The sequence below is a fragment of the Penicillium diatomitis genome (assembly GCF_028827545.1).
Source record: "Penicillium diatomitis strain IBT 30728 chromosome Unknown utg000004l_segment0_segment0, whole genome shotgun sequence".
NCBI classification, from domain to species: domain Eukaryota; kingdom Fungi; phylum Ascomycota; class Eurotiomycetes; order Eurotiales; family Aspergillaceae; genus Penicillium; species Penicillium diatomitis.
The window spans coordinates 2,706,466-2,719,993 of NW_026623176.1; the positions used below are offsets into that span (position 1 = coordinate 2,706,466).

Here is a 13,528-nt window from a genome sequence, read left to right on the forward strand (position 1 = left end):
CACCTATCCGTTCCTTGTCAAGGGGCGCAAATGAAGATCATAAAGAGTGTATCATTGCAAGTGTCAAAGAATCAGACTGTAAAGACCGTCCTTAATCCTCGAATCCTGAACTGTTGATCCCTTCTTCGATGGATCTCCCGGACCCCATGGATTCCTTGGATGATCAAGTTGATTGATCCCCTCTTCGATGTCCAAATAACCTCTCTCGACTATAAGGCCACCATCAGGCACCTACACCTCTGCAAACCATCTGCTCTCAGTACATGTAACCGGATTCCCTACTACACTACGTTATGTACCACCGGAGCTAACAAATCTCAACGATGCGTAGGCGGTCAACAGTCGCGACCGGTCGAAGGCCCATGCCATCGACGTGATCCCACCCGTCAAGCGGTCTTGGCACGTTCGGGCGACGTGGAGACGAGTTTCCATCACGTGTTCTGGGGATCTAAAACCGGATTGTCGCTCAGGGCAAACGGTGACGATTGACGGAGGTCTTCAGTCAGTGAGCTTGTGCGGTGGAACCGATGCATTGCCAGATCATAAGATAGTCGGCGGCTTTGTCGATCTCGATCATGGCCTTCCTTCCCAAAGCTGATGGGATCATCCTGCGACCGGCCTCTGTAGTCTTGCCGTCATCTCGGCCGAAGGTCGTAGGCCCAATATTTGACCGTGACAATTTTGACAAACCGATCAAGGCCTGGTCGTCAGACGACGAAAAAGCCTTCTCCTCCGAGTTCAATGCATTCTCGGAACATTCCGTTCCAGAGAAGCCTGCTGACTTCTCCGAACGATATCTGCGAGCGCATCTATCTGAGCACGAGCGCCTGCGGCTTTCGGTGATGTGGTATTATGCCCGCGATATCCTCCAAGAAGATGAATTCCTCGCTGGTCTCCAAGAAAAGGCGCAGTTGGCGCAGGAGTCAACAGACTGGGAATACGCCGTGATTGGGATCCTCGATGTCGATGTCTATATTCGCCTGGCGACTGTTGGTCTTGAACTTGGCATTTTGCCGCGTGGAGAGACGATATGTGCTCATACCGTCACTCAGCCTCCTGGTGTATGTATAGCCCTTGGAAGACGCATGAAAACTAGAATTCCACGGCTGACCATTTAATACTTCAGAATGTGTTTCTTTTGCCAAGTCTGATGGAAGACTGGCGGTTTCGAAGATGCCCATATCTCGAAGATGGCGAATTACATGCCTATGCTGGAGTGCCACTTCGATTCAAGACTGAATCGGGACCGACTGTCAGCCTTGGCTCTCTTTGTGTCGCTTCGGGTCAAAGTCGGGAACCTTTGACTAAAGCTCAGCACCAGACTTTGGTGCGTCTCGGCGACTGGGTCGTGTCTGATCTGGTACAATGGACAAGAGCAAGGCGCCAGCGTGATCGACTGCGCATGTCTGCACTTCTCAACAGCGCGCAGAACCGAATTGACATGAATAAGACTGTGTCTGTCGAGCCTATCATGGAGATCTTGCGACAGGTATATCCGGACACAACGGTTTTCCTTCAACCTTCTCGAGTCACACATGTTGAATTGGATGGACTCGATCCGATTCCCATTGAAGAACTCGAGAAAGGCCCGTGGGAAAATGTAGAGTATCTCGAGGACTTCATCGCCAACCGCAACCATCTTCCGACTCCAGCAGATCGGCCTGCGCGAATCATGTCTGCGCCATGCGATGCCATCTCTGGACCGTCGCTCCTTGTTGTAGTAACCAATGATTTCCACTTCGTCTTTGATGACGCGGATGCATGTTTCATCCAAGCCTGTGCAGATGCTCTTACGCAAATGTGGCGGAAAAGCTTGCTGGCAGAGGCCATGATCGCCAAGGAAAAATTTCTTCGCGCTTTCTCACACCAACTCCGCACGCCAGTCCATGGTATTTTGGGATCTGTTGAGCTTCTGAGTGAGGAGCTTAAATCACGGAGCTTGACCGGGGTTGATCTCCCGGCGTCTTCTCCGAAATTCGATGCAGCCTCAGAAAAGCCTGCCGGCGAACCGTCGACGTATCTAGACATCATCAAAATGGCTGGCCGTGATCTCATCTCCATCATCGATAACTTGATCATGCTGAACAAATGGTCCGACATTGCTATGACCGAGCGACAATATCAAGTGCACACGCTTGATGACCTGGAAACCCAAGTCGCCGAACACATTACCCAGTCCATCTCTGGAGACTCACGCTATACTTGCTCTGTCTTTCTTGATCAAAAGCCGCAAGTTGGTCATGAAGTGACATTTTCCACCGACATGACGGTTCTCCGCGATACTCTGTTGCCACTTATCGTAAACTCATTACAGCACGCGCCGAGGGGGCTTGTCTCAATCACTACATCGATATCAATTGAAACAAAACAGCTCATCGTGGACATCGAGGACACTGGCGAGGGTATTCCTGCTTGTGATCAAGAGCGCATTTTTGAAGCATATGAGAAGGTCGACCCACACTCAGCAGGTGCTGGCCTTGGCCTCACCTTGGCTTCAAAGTTCGCATCCCTCATTCATGGAACAATTCAATTGGTTTCATCTAATCTAGGCCAGGGTTCTCATTTCAGGGCGACTTTTGACCAAATCGACTGTTGTTTTTCGGATTCCCCCTCTCGACCTATCGCGCAGAAGCTTGATGACATGCCGTTGCGATTTTTCCAACTCCATTGTGAATCAGACTTGCGTCTTGGTGACCGATTTGCGTCATTTTTATCGCGCAATGGCTATTCACGATCTCAGAGCCCAGAAGATTGCTTGATCGTCTTCGAAGCTGGGTACACGATGGATCAACATCACGAAAAGCTCGCCCAGATCGGCCATGACCAAGTGGCAATCTGCCTCGTTCCGGAGAAACAGATTTTCCAACAAAAGGAGAACAACGTTATATACATTCACGGTCCTTTCAGAACCTCGACCTTCCATTCATCCCTTCAAAAGGCACATGAATATCGCCGACTTCGCGTTGCTCAGTCCAACGTCAAATCCAAAGATCAGCTCAAAGAACCAAAACACATTGCTCTCAAAGACACTGAAGAAGTTGATGCCAGATGGGAACTTGCGTCATCAAATGCCATATTAAATGAAGTCTCTCAAGATGTACAAGAAATTGCATCATCTCCACCACACACCTCCAACCTCAACGCAACGTGCCTGTTATCGGCCTCTCCTCCCCCACCGCGAACTTCATCACGTCCCCTCACTTTGATTGTCGACGATAACTTTGTCAACCTCCGTGTGATGGAGAGTTACTGCTCCAAACGAAAGCTACCCTACCTTTCCGCCATGAACGGACTCCAGGCCGTCGAAATCTTTACTAAGCATCAAACACAACATCAGGAGGATGGAGACCCGCAAATTGAAATGATCTTCATGGATTTGCAAATGCCAGTCTGCGGGGGCGTCGAGGCTACACAACAGATCCGAGAGCTTGAAAGTAGCAACGACTGGAGCAAAAGTCTCGTCTTTGTCATGACGGGACAGGACAGCCCGTCAGACAGAAAAGCCACAGAACTGGTTGGCGTGAACGAATACTTTGTAAAACCGGTCGTGGTCAAACAACTTGATCGCGTCGTCAAGACCTATTTCCCCTCCTTCATGGAGAGCTAAGCCCTCAATATTCGATTCCGCTTGTCACTTTTTCTTTTTTTCTACCTTTCATGAGCGTGGGCAGGCGGAACGTTCATGTTTTGAGTTGATTTGAACATATACCCAGAAACGCGTGCCATGCAAGTTCATGGATGTGAGATTTGCAAATGTCAGAGCGAGGGGGAAATCGACCCCGGGGCCTAGATTGAGGACGCTTGCTTAGCGTGACACGAAGCCATCTGGTCCGAACAATGATCGCTTTGGACAGCAGAAAAGTCCGAAAGTACACGAATCGGAAGCTTTGCTCGGTCCATATTCAACTTCTCATTGCCTTCTTGTAAAAGGCCAAGACGCACTCCACCGTAGACAGGACCTAAGCTCCATGTGTGTCAACACCAAGGAGGATTGGAGTGAAAACGTTACTGACACAAGTACGGACTGGAGAGAAGTAGGCAAGCAACTAGGGAAGGAGATAGGTACTACTATCAAGTGTTCATCTTCGATCCTGAGGTAGGCAAGCTTCCGGCTTTTTCTCGTCCACCTGTAAGTCCATCTCCTCCAGCTTGCAAGTGGAAAGAGCAAGAATGATTCAGGTACAGATTTGATATATTGCGCTCGACATGTCACTGACTCAAGGCCACTGGACAGGTCGGCTCAAGCGGTCTGCGGGTTTTAACACTATTGGTATGAGTGCAAGCTTGAAAGTTTGTCTGGTCTCATTGAATCCAGATGATGAGGCGTGTACACCCGATAAAGGTCAATGAACTATGAGTATTGCATTATGAGAAACTGAAGCCATTAAACGAGAAATGGTCAAATTGAACTCCTAAGTATCTCGCAAAAAGAAACTTCGCAAATCGAATGAAACAAGCTCGCTAGAAATCTTCGAAGCAAGATTCTTTGGAAAAAAGTTAACGCTAAGGACAAGAATCAAACAAAAGTTCCCAATCTCGTCATGAAAATCATCAGATTAAAGGAAATAACCAAATCGATGGTCGAAAGCTTCTTCTCCTGGGCGATCTCTCCCATCTCAAACAGCAATCGCCGGGGCAAGACCACCCGTAAACGAATCTTGCATAATGTCCGCATCCGCGTAAGTGGTATTCCCCGTTCGAAGGGCAATTTCTCCCTCCACACCAATCTCGGCCTTTGGCGTTTCGACCTTGGCAGGCCAGATCTGGTGCCCAGCTGCTTCTTCCTTGTCAAAGTGCTCGGTCACAACCTCACGAACTGTACTCTGGAAGTGAAGTGGACCTTTCTCCATCTCAGGGTGGAGGAGACCGTTGACGAAGACGCCGGCGTTAAGGTTCTTTTGCGTGTGGATGCACAGATACTTGTCTTCGGACATGATGCGCTTGTACATGTTACTGATGAGCTCAAACTGCTCGTCGGTGGCGTCTTTGTGGCGGTAGACCTCGTAGCGCATGACGGACTTGGTAGGGCTCATGGGAGTGAAGCGTTGCATGAAGAAGAAGTGGGGACTAGGGTTGTCCATGGTTAGTCGGGACGTTCATTGCGATAGCAAGATGTTTGGGCAGAGAGAAAAACTCACGAGACATTGCAAGAAGCGTTGGGCCAGAAATAGGTCGTCGCAATGCGGAAGCCCTTGTCAATCTGATCTTGACGTTGAGCGCCATAGTGCTGGATGTGACCATCCTTGGTCTTCACGTAGTAAGAGTGCAGATCGGCAATCGTAGGGATATCGGGATGGGCGACCTGGCAGTGGTAGCACTCGTTGTAGTTGTCGGCCAAGATCTTCCAGTTAAATTCACCCTCCATATCCCAGGTGTGATCAAAGTTGTACTCGTCAAAGTTGTAGTAGTCGAAACGAGGCTGCTCATCCACGCCCTGGAAGTCATCTTCCCACGCAACTTCGGGAGTCTCACTGCAGTCCAGATTGACCCAGATGAAGTCGTTGCGGTCGATGTGCACATGAATAGGAGTCAGACTGTTGTCGTGGAGATAGGCCTTGATCTGACCTTGGTCGTCTCTGGAGACGATGAACTTGAAGCCAGCAGCATCGTATTCGACCCAGTCGCCAGCGTTGGGGACGCGGTGCTTGTGTGTGGTGAGCAACCACTTGCGAGAGAAGATGGAGCGTCGCTCCAGCTCATACATCTCCTGTGAGGTATACCACGAGGCAGGCAGAGCGCGGACTGGCGTCTTCTGCTCCTTTTGCACCTCAGGAGCTGTGGTGGTGGTGCCGAACCAATTTCTCAAGAAAGACATATTATTCAATGATATGGGGTTGTGCAAAGGGTACAAAGTGTTCGTTCTTTCAATTTTGCTCGATAGGAACTCTCTGATAGAGACTCTTTCACTTGTCAAGTTTGGCTTTATTCGATGATCATCGATCCAAGAAGCCGGGGATGATTCCAGCTTTTTTATGAAGATATCACACCCGACAACCCAGCTCATCTACAGCCTTCCCCGGCCACAGCTGACCCCGGTTCACGGTTTGGCCAGGGCCACAGCCGACCGGTATCAACGGGTTCTCAGCTATCATGCCCGACAAACTCTCCATTGCGGATATTTTGGGACTGCAAGTTGCCATCAGGTGGTCATCTCGAAACGGGAGGTATACTTGGAGACCGGTCACCTGATCGGGTGGGCATCTCCGTTGGCCCCGGATTGGGTTCTCGACCTTATCATCTTCACCATCACCATGAACGAATCCCGACGCTTGCTTCAGAACAAGGTTCAATGTGAGATGATCGTTTTGCCGGGGCTTCGAAGATCCGCACCCGCGAGTTCCATCCTCTGTGCGTGCTTTATTGGCGGATATCACTCCATAAGCTCCGGCCAATGCACCTCTTCCCGAGCCTAGATTGATCTACGCCTCTAAAGCCGACACCGACATACCACGCCGGCCTTACTGGTCCTTTCGCAGGCGGCGACTCACCATGTGTGGCGCTCATGGCACCCGACCGCTCAGCCGGTTCTGATCACCACACGGACACGGTTGGGAGAACACCGGCATATATGTACATGCCCTGGACTCTTTCCCTTGATCTGTTGTCGGTGCTTGGCCAACAGAATCACCAAGTCCTGCTATTACCACTTCGCTCACAATCCGGCGAGGAGGACATGGGGGTGACCTGGCCAATCACGTCAAGTCGAGGAAAGGTGAGGTGGATGGTGATACCGAACCCGTGCAGAGGCGTGTATCGGACGCAAGATTAGACACTATCGGATGTCGAGCGGCTGGCCAAGCGTGTCCGCGCGAAAAGTACCGGTCAGCTTTGAACCGGAGCCAAGGTCAACGGCTGAAAGTCACCGTACGGCTTCTCATTCTTCCTTCCGAGAGAGTGTTCAGTGATCGACCTCGTAAGAGGAAAGGCTCTCTCTCTCACGAGAAAATTATGAGCTCTTCCACTGGAGCCGCAAATTTGTGGGAGCTCCATGATCGTACGTGGTGATGTCGTGGGTAGTCTCCACCAAGTGATCCATTTTGGACTCACAATTAAAGGCATGAGATTGATTTATTGAGTTAACCGAGGGCTGTCACCTTCCCAATGACTCGGATCTCGGACACCAGTCCTCGCGATGGCCGTGCTGGCCTCACAAGAGGTTTGAAGGATTGTCTGTCGTAACCCAAAGTCGTGGTCAAACCTGGTATTGTGCGCTTTGCGAATCCTTCTACCGTCCAGCGTGAAGCTTGAGCGAGAGTAGAAATTGGGTAAGATGTCATCATCCGTTGTATGAACCTCCAGAGCAATACCGCTGTGAATAATTCAAAATTTACAGGTACAGTGGTCTCAGTGCAAGCCGACACTCGGAGGCAAGCGGTAATCCTTCTCGGACGGGGTTAGTTACTACATGTAAGGATTGATTGCACCTCTGCCTCAATGTCTGTTTCAAATTTGTATCATCGACGAGCTCGGGTGCCTACCGATGGGTCCGACAAGTCAGGCTCGAAGGAAAGGGATAGGAGATCTACTGTAAGCTAAAATCGAATTTGTGCTCGCTACCAAATCTCTCTTCTCTCGCAGTTGTGTAGAGCAGCATGCGAGAGCAAGGTGAGCGACTGACGCGCTTCCGAAGGCAGTCTTGAGAAAATAACAAAATGCATGGTGACTCTTAGTCGATGACGACCAGTCTGCTCCTATTCCTGAAAGTTCAAGCTTTTCCAATGGGAGTTTTCTGTTAGAAATTTCATACCAGAGAGCTGGGCATAGTGGACAAAGTCTCGTCCTCTTACGAGACGGGTGTTTCCAGTTGGAACGATCAAATCGATGAACTACAGGTTTGGAAAGACCATGTTTATAAACTTTGATAATGAATTTTCTTTGAGTTTGGTTTTGCTTTTACCTTTGGCGTTGATCTATTATAAACTTTGTACCGGGTTCATAGAATATTAGGCAACTTCTACCCGCCATCAGACTGCAAGCCGTATCAGCGATTTTCGAAGGACCACTCCACCACTCCAAAGAAGTGGCTTAACCGTCCAGTGATGATTACTGCAGCGTATCAGTAGTCGATCAGGTATTAGCATTGACCAAACCAACATTCCCTGTGCTATCGTCGAATCCGACTCCCACATAGCATTCAATGTCACTTGGTAGAGTGACTTTCTTCAAACCACGATATCCTGCCGACTCCATTGCTTCATAGAAGACATGAAGTAGAAGTCTTCGTTGGGAACCCAAAGCCTCTACCTCACGAGATGAGGTGAAATACCGAACAAATTATGATCAAAAATATCAGGGGTTGCCAGGCGGTTCCCGAAAAAAAAGGATCTTTGGGCTCTCGGAGAAGTCCATCTATCTCGAATCGGTCATTTGGTAGTGGGCCAACAGCACATTTTCCCAGTCACAGCAGCTACCACAGACATACAGAGGAGTCTACCTGTGAGAATCGACAATCCATGCCAGTGGTGGTCGTAGAGACAGCCGTGACGGAATTCTGAGCTTTCTTACTGAGATTCTCGTGTTGCGCGTCGCCCTCGGTGAGGTCGATAGAATCGCGATTCACTCGGACGGCGGAATTCACTGCGTTGACGCAGTGTGGTACTTGGTTCTGTGAACTACGTGGTTCGAACCCGCAGCAGCACATGTGCCTTCCGGCTGGGGATTGAAGGAGTCTTGATGGTAGCTCTAGATCCCTTACACTGATTAGATAAGAAGGCTAGCTGATGGGGATACTGGAGCTTTGTCTGGAGTGTTTAGGACTCTTATAAGCGTCTGTCTCGCTGAGCTAAAAAACGGAGCCTTGTGCGTCTAGTATTGGGGGAAGGAGACATCATGAGGGAGGGTTGTGTGAGGGGGTTGGAATCGAGGAGGAATACAGGGATATTGGACGGAACTGAGCTTTAGGAGATGGTCTGGAGAAGAAGTCTATAGAACGCAGTGTGATCCCGGGCCTGTAGCTGCCTTAGGCACCCTAACCCTTCCCTTTCGCGGTGACTAGAGCCAGATGAGCCATAACCTCACCGTACGGCTCCGGTCGGTCACGTCAGGACCCTTAGTCCTCCGTATGTATATAGTCACGCCCGTAGCCATACTTAGAAGAACCATGTCCCATCTACCCTCTGGATCTCATCTGGTAGCAAACCCTTGTATTGGCTAAGCCTCTGTGCTTAACCACTCGAGAGCGAAAGCTTGCTTGGAACCACCCCTACTGAGCTCTCGAGACTAAACGATCCCTAAGGATCCAGCTTGAATCACCGACTGCTCGTACCCAGTTAGGGGGTGCTGTAATGACTATAGGAAGTGCTAGCCTAGCGTGGGTCAAAGCTAAATTGTAAGCACACCGTATCTTAGAGGGTTGTCTTAATCGAAGATGGCCTCTAGCGCTTTGCTCCTTTGCACCCGCAGCACCTCAGCACCCGCATTTGAGGCCTTTTGAAGTACCTTAGGACTAAGATGCATTGATAATTGGATGACGACTGGCTTGGAAATCACAATTAAAATATATCACGAATTTTCTTCATGATCATCGAAAGGAAAATGGAAAAGGACCGATGTCTTCTCCATCTCATTGCTTGAATGCTCCATCAAACCATCCTTAATGCTCTGGATGACAGCCCTGCATCGTTCAAGTTCATCCTCATCTGCAACCCAGCCAAGGGCGTCTGTACCAATTAGATCCCTCATCTCGCCCAGTTCCTGTAGTTTCTCCTGTTCTTGGCGATGTTCCTCCGGACATTTCTGCATCTCTTCTTCAGAAAAGTGAACTGGACACTCAACAGATCTCGTCTGTGCTCCCTCATCCAGCGACATAGGCCAATTTTTGAGGACCTGGGACATAGCATACTTCAACGAGACGGAGTCTCCTTCCCAGGGAGCCTGTGCATGATGAAAAAGCTTCGCTCGAAGCATACAGTTTTCGGTTCTGATGGCGTCAAAGTGATCCGGCAAGGACTTCATGGTCAACGCAGCATAATAAAAGTGAACAATCCGTCTCCGCATCGTCTCTTGAACAGTTTCTTGTTCTTCATGACTAAGCTGATCAAAATTTTCAGGCAACTTGACCTCTGGCTTAGATAATGTCTCGGACAATGGATCGCCCCAATTTTGAAAATGATCGGGGATTCCAGCGCACAGACAGAGAGGCAGAATAACAGCATGCTGCCAGTCAATGATCCCTACCACGTCGTTGGAGGTATTTACTAGGATATTATTAGGTGAAAAGTCTGGATGGCGAAGTGTCGGGCGAGACATGCGGTGGTCGGATGGGATGTCGAGGTAAGGCGCTAACTTCAAATAATTGGTAAGGAGATGTTGATACGGAATAGGTGAGAGGTTTTGGAACTGGTGTATTTCTCGTAGGTATCTTTCGACGTGTGGGCGTGGTTTGCCAAAACGTTTGCAGAATTCTAACTCGCGCTTAGCGGGTGCTTCAAAGCATGCAGAAAAGACATTCCCTGGTTCGAAGTCAATATTTGCAGAGAAAAGGCATGGATAGCGACTCACATGGGCCGCGGTCAACCTCCAGCGAGGCCCGTTCCTGGTACCACCATTCATGTTGTGCAGTTGGGCCAACAACAATGTCGTCTAAAACTGGGATAACGTGTTGTGAGCTGTCAAGATCACGGCGGTGATAAAGACTTCCGCTTGCAGGGAAGTGGATGCTCATGAACCGTCTCTCAACATCAACAATTTGTCTTATTATTTTGACTCGAGTTTTGGTATCCATGGTGAACCACCGGTCGCTTAAGGGTGTTCCTTCAAGTCTTTCAAGTAGAATGTATTCGGTTCCAACGGGATTTGTCTGATCTGGAGAATACGCAAGGACTTTAGGGACGGGGACCCCATGAGCAAGCAGCACTGCGAGTGTGGCAGCCTCACTGGCCACTGCATAATGTTTTGGAACGGTCGTCTTGTAAGGCAGCCTTGCAAGAATTGCGTATCCATCGTTGAAGGTGATTTGCAAGACACGGTTGAAGCCCCCCTCGGCGAGTTTCGTGATCGAGGCCACACCATTGACGTGGCGGCCGACAGAATGGCAGGCCGCCCTTGCAAGAGCATCTATGTCGAATTGGATACGGCGTTCGGCGCGGCGGAGGTCTTCGTTGAATCTATTTAACACATCTTGTTAGTTTATCGCAAATAGCGCGTTCAGAAGCGACCGCCACGACTCACAAAAAGCGCCCAGAAGTGTACTCGAACAGATCAGGATTGCCCCTCAAAGAAGACATTCTCCTAGGGAATGGCTTTGAGCATCGACTGAAATATCTCGAAAAGTGTCGCATCTTTGAGCAGATGACTGCCAGCCTTGTGGTTGCTCCAGAGCTGCTCTTATTATATGGCACCGGGGTTCAAGTTTAAGTTGCCGAACTCTTGGCCAGCATACGTATTACTCAGCACAGACACAGCCTCGTTAACCTAACGTAATCTACAGCCCATTGGCGGCGCAACCATTCAACAGGGAGAGTACCACAAACCCTCCATGACCGCAAAACTGTCAGAGGTAGACTTCGACCATACGCTGCCGTAAGAAACACACATCAAGTCGTCAAATGAATCACGAATGTCACTATCGCGCCCATGGAGCTACGACATCTCCGACTATAGCAAATGCAAGAACTCTACGAGCCACGTAGGACGCTGCTCATCGACTATGCGTCAACTATCTAGCACGACCTGCTACGAGATAAGACCCATTTGTGGCACCTACACCTGATAGTCGATCTCACTATCGACCGCGTCAAGAGCTGCCTGGACATCTTCCTTGGTGCCACCGTCAGGAACTTTGATGGTTGCAACGATCCCGTGCGTTCCCTTTTCATGTTTCTGCCTCCACTGCTTCCAGGAAGTTGGGATTTTGTCTCCTGCATTTACCTGAACCTAGAATCTATGGAATTTGTTTCCATTCTCCTCGATAGTACCAGCGAAATCGAAACGCACTCCTAGACTCTCAAGATCTGTCGCTGTCTTGGGGAAAGCGGTTTTGTGGAGCGCAACACTTGGTCGCACTAGCTTTTTGTAGCCATTTGCATGTTTGAGGACCGCGTCCTTGACCTTGCTCCACTTGTTGGGCATATGGACGATGATGCTGGTTGCCGTTAACACGCGTTTTGACACGGAACATGAAGACTATTTACCTTGTGACTGAAGCTTTATCTTGTTATATAAGGGGGGAGGGAGTCGAGCTCTGGTTCGGGACAAGAGAAGAAAGGTGTAACCTTTTATACTTGGGAAGAAAAAAATCGCATCCTGAGGAGATGTGTCATTCGGCGCGTACAGAATAGAGCAGGTTGAATCAAATCCGAACCTAACTGGCTCACTCCTGGAGCATGCTGAAGCGGAGTCTTGGATGCCCATCACTGCGAGGCTTACTCTATTCTTGGACTACCGACAAAGGCTAAGTGGTCGAATGTGGCGAATGAAGATGAAACTGTCTGATCCAGTCATGCTACAGCACATCACTGTGATCGTGCTTCAGCTGGGCGGCTAACTTGAGTGGTTGTCAAATCTGATGTGATTTACCGAATGTCGCACGTAAGCGCCCGCAATACGTGGCTCGATGCTTGACTATGGAAAAATCATCTGAACACTAGTGGCATGACAGCAGATAAATAAGAGAGGTTATTCTTCTCATATTTCATGATACCCCAAACTACGGTATATGATGAGTGTATGTTGCTGCTTTGTATCGGCTCTAGCATTAAGCTTGTCGTCTTACTGTAGTATAATTCAGACAATTTGCCAGATATTTAGTCCTTGATCTGCTAGAGCAGTAAGTGGCTCTGTCTTTCAGTTCCTAAATGGAGCACCGCGCTGGTCCCAGAGGCATGGAAGCTTGAAGGATTGTATACTAAACCAAATTTTGCTCTGTGCCTTGCCAAACGCCATCCGTTTTCTATCTTTGGTAGAGCATCTAAAACCACCGCCATATAGAACAACACCTCAGCAGCTTCAGCGGATAGTGCGTGAGTTGCAGACTTGCGTGTATCGCTACGGATCTAGCAGGAAAAGCAATAACGTGGTAGATAACTATTCCTTGTAATCTAAAAATGTCTACTATCCTTTGATGCTTATATTTGCGTTGTTACCAGATAATGGACTACTGAACAGTTTCTTGTTCGGGTGAGTGTAGAAGCCGTGGAGTATTAGGCAGTTTTAGTAGAAACTTGACAAAAATTTTATAACTCTACTATTTTGCCGGTAGATTGATTTTAGACCCATTCTCGTAATATAGGCTAAATATTAGGGTCAGGATCGCAGGGTGACTAGGACTATTGACTAGGCAAAGGATTAAAGTCTAGGAGGGCTTAAATTCAAAGACTAAATCTTAAAGGTCGGAGTTATTGTACGCGAGAATAGAAAAGCTTTAGAAGGACTCAGAAACTTTTATTTAACTTAGCTACGTGGTATTAAGAATCTCAAAGGCTGAAGAGGAGAAAAAGAAAAGGGAAGAGGCTACAGTCTATCCTGAGTTTTGAGATAGTACGCGTAGTATACGTGGTAGGCGTGGCTCACGCCCTCTATCCTCCTATAT

General features: G+C 48.9%; 3 protein-coding genes across 3 annotated transcripts; 1 reads left to right on the plus strand and 2 right to left on the minus strand.

Annotated features, from left to right (window-relative positions):
* Positions 1–575: 575 nt before the first annotated feature.
* Positions 576–3,607, plus strand: N7539_004208 (hybrid sensor histidine kinase/response regulator; the record flags this gene model as incomplete). The annotated part of the gene is made up of 2 exons (XM_056933810.1): positions 576–1,061; positions 1,127–3,607. 2 exons carry the CDS (start codon positions 576–578, stop codon positions 3,605–3,607), a joined length of 2,967 nt encoding a protein of 988 aa, XP_056791351.1.
* A 1,009-nt stretch (positions 3,608–4,616) lies between these two features.
* Positions 4,617–5,815, minus strand: N7539_004209 (uncharacterized protein; the record flags this gene model as incomplete). Its single annotated transcript, XM_056933811.1, has 2 exons — positions 4,617–5,067; positions 5,139–5,815. The coding sequence occupies 2 exons, from the start codon at positions 5,813–5,815 to the stop codon at positions 4,617–4,619; spliced, it is 1,128 nt and encodes a 375-aa protein (XP_056791352.1).
* Positions 5,816–9,501: 3,686 nt separating this feature from the next.
* N7539_004210 (phosphotransferase family protein) lies at positions 9,502–12,069 on the minus strand (the record flags this gene model as incomplete). The annotated part of the gene is made up of 4 exons (XM_056933812.1): positions 9,502–10,451; positions 10,501–11,105; positions 11,705–11,874; positions 11,935–12,069. 4 exons carry the CDS (start codon positions 12,067–12,069, stop codon positions 9,502–9,504), a joined length of 1,860 nt encoding a protein of 619 aa, XP_056791353.1.
* Positions 12,070–13,528: the final 1,459 nt, after the last annotated feature.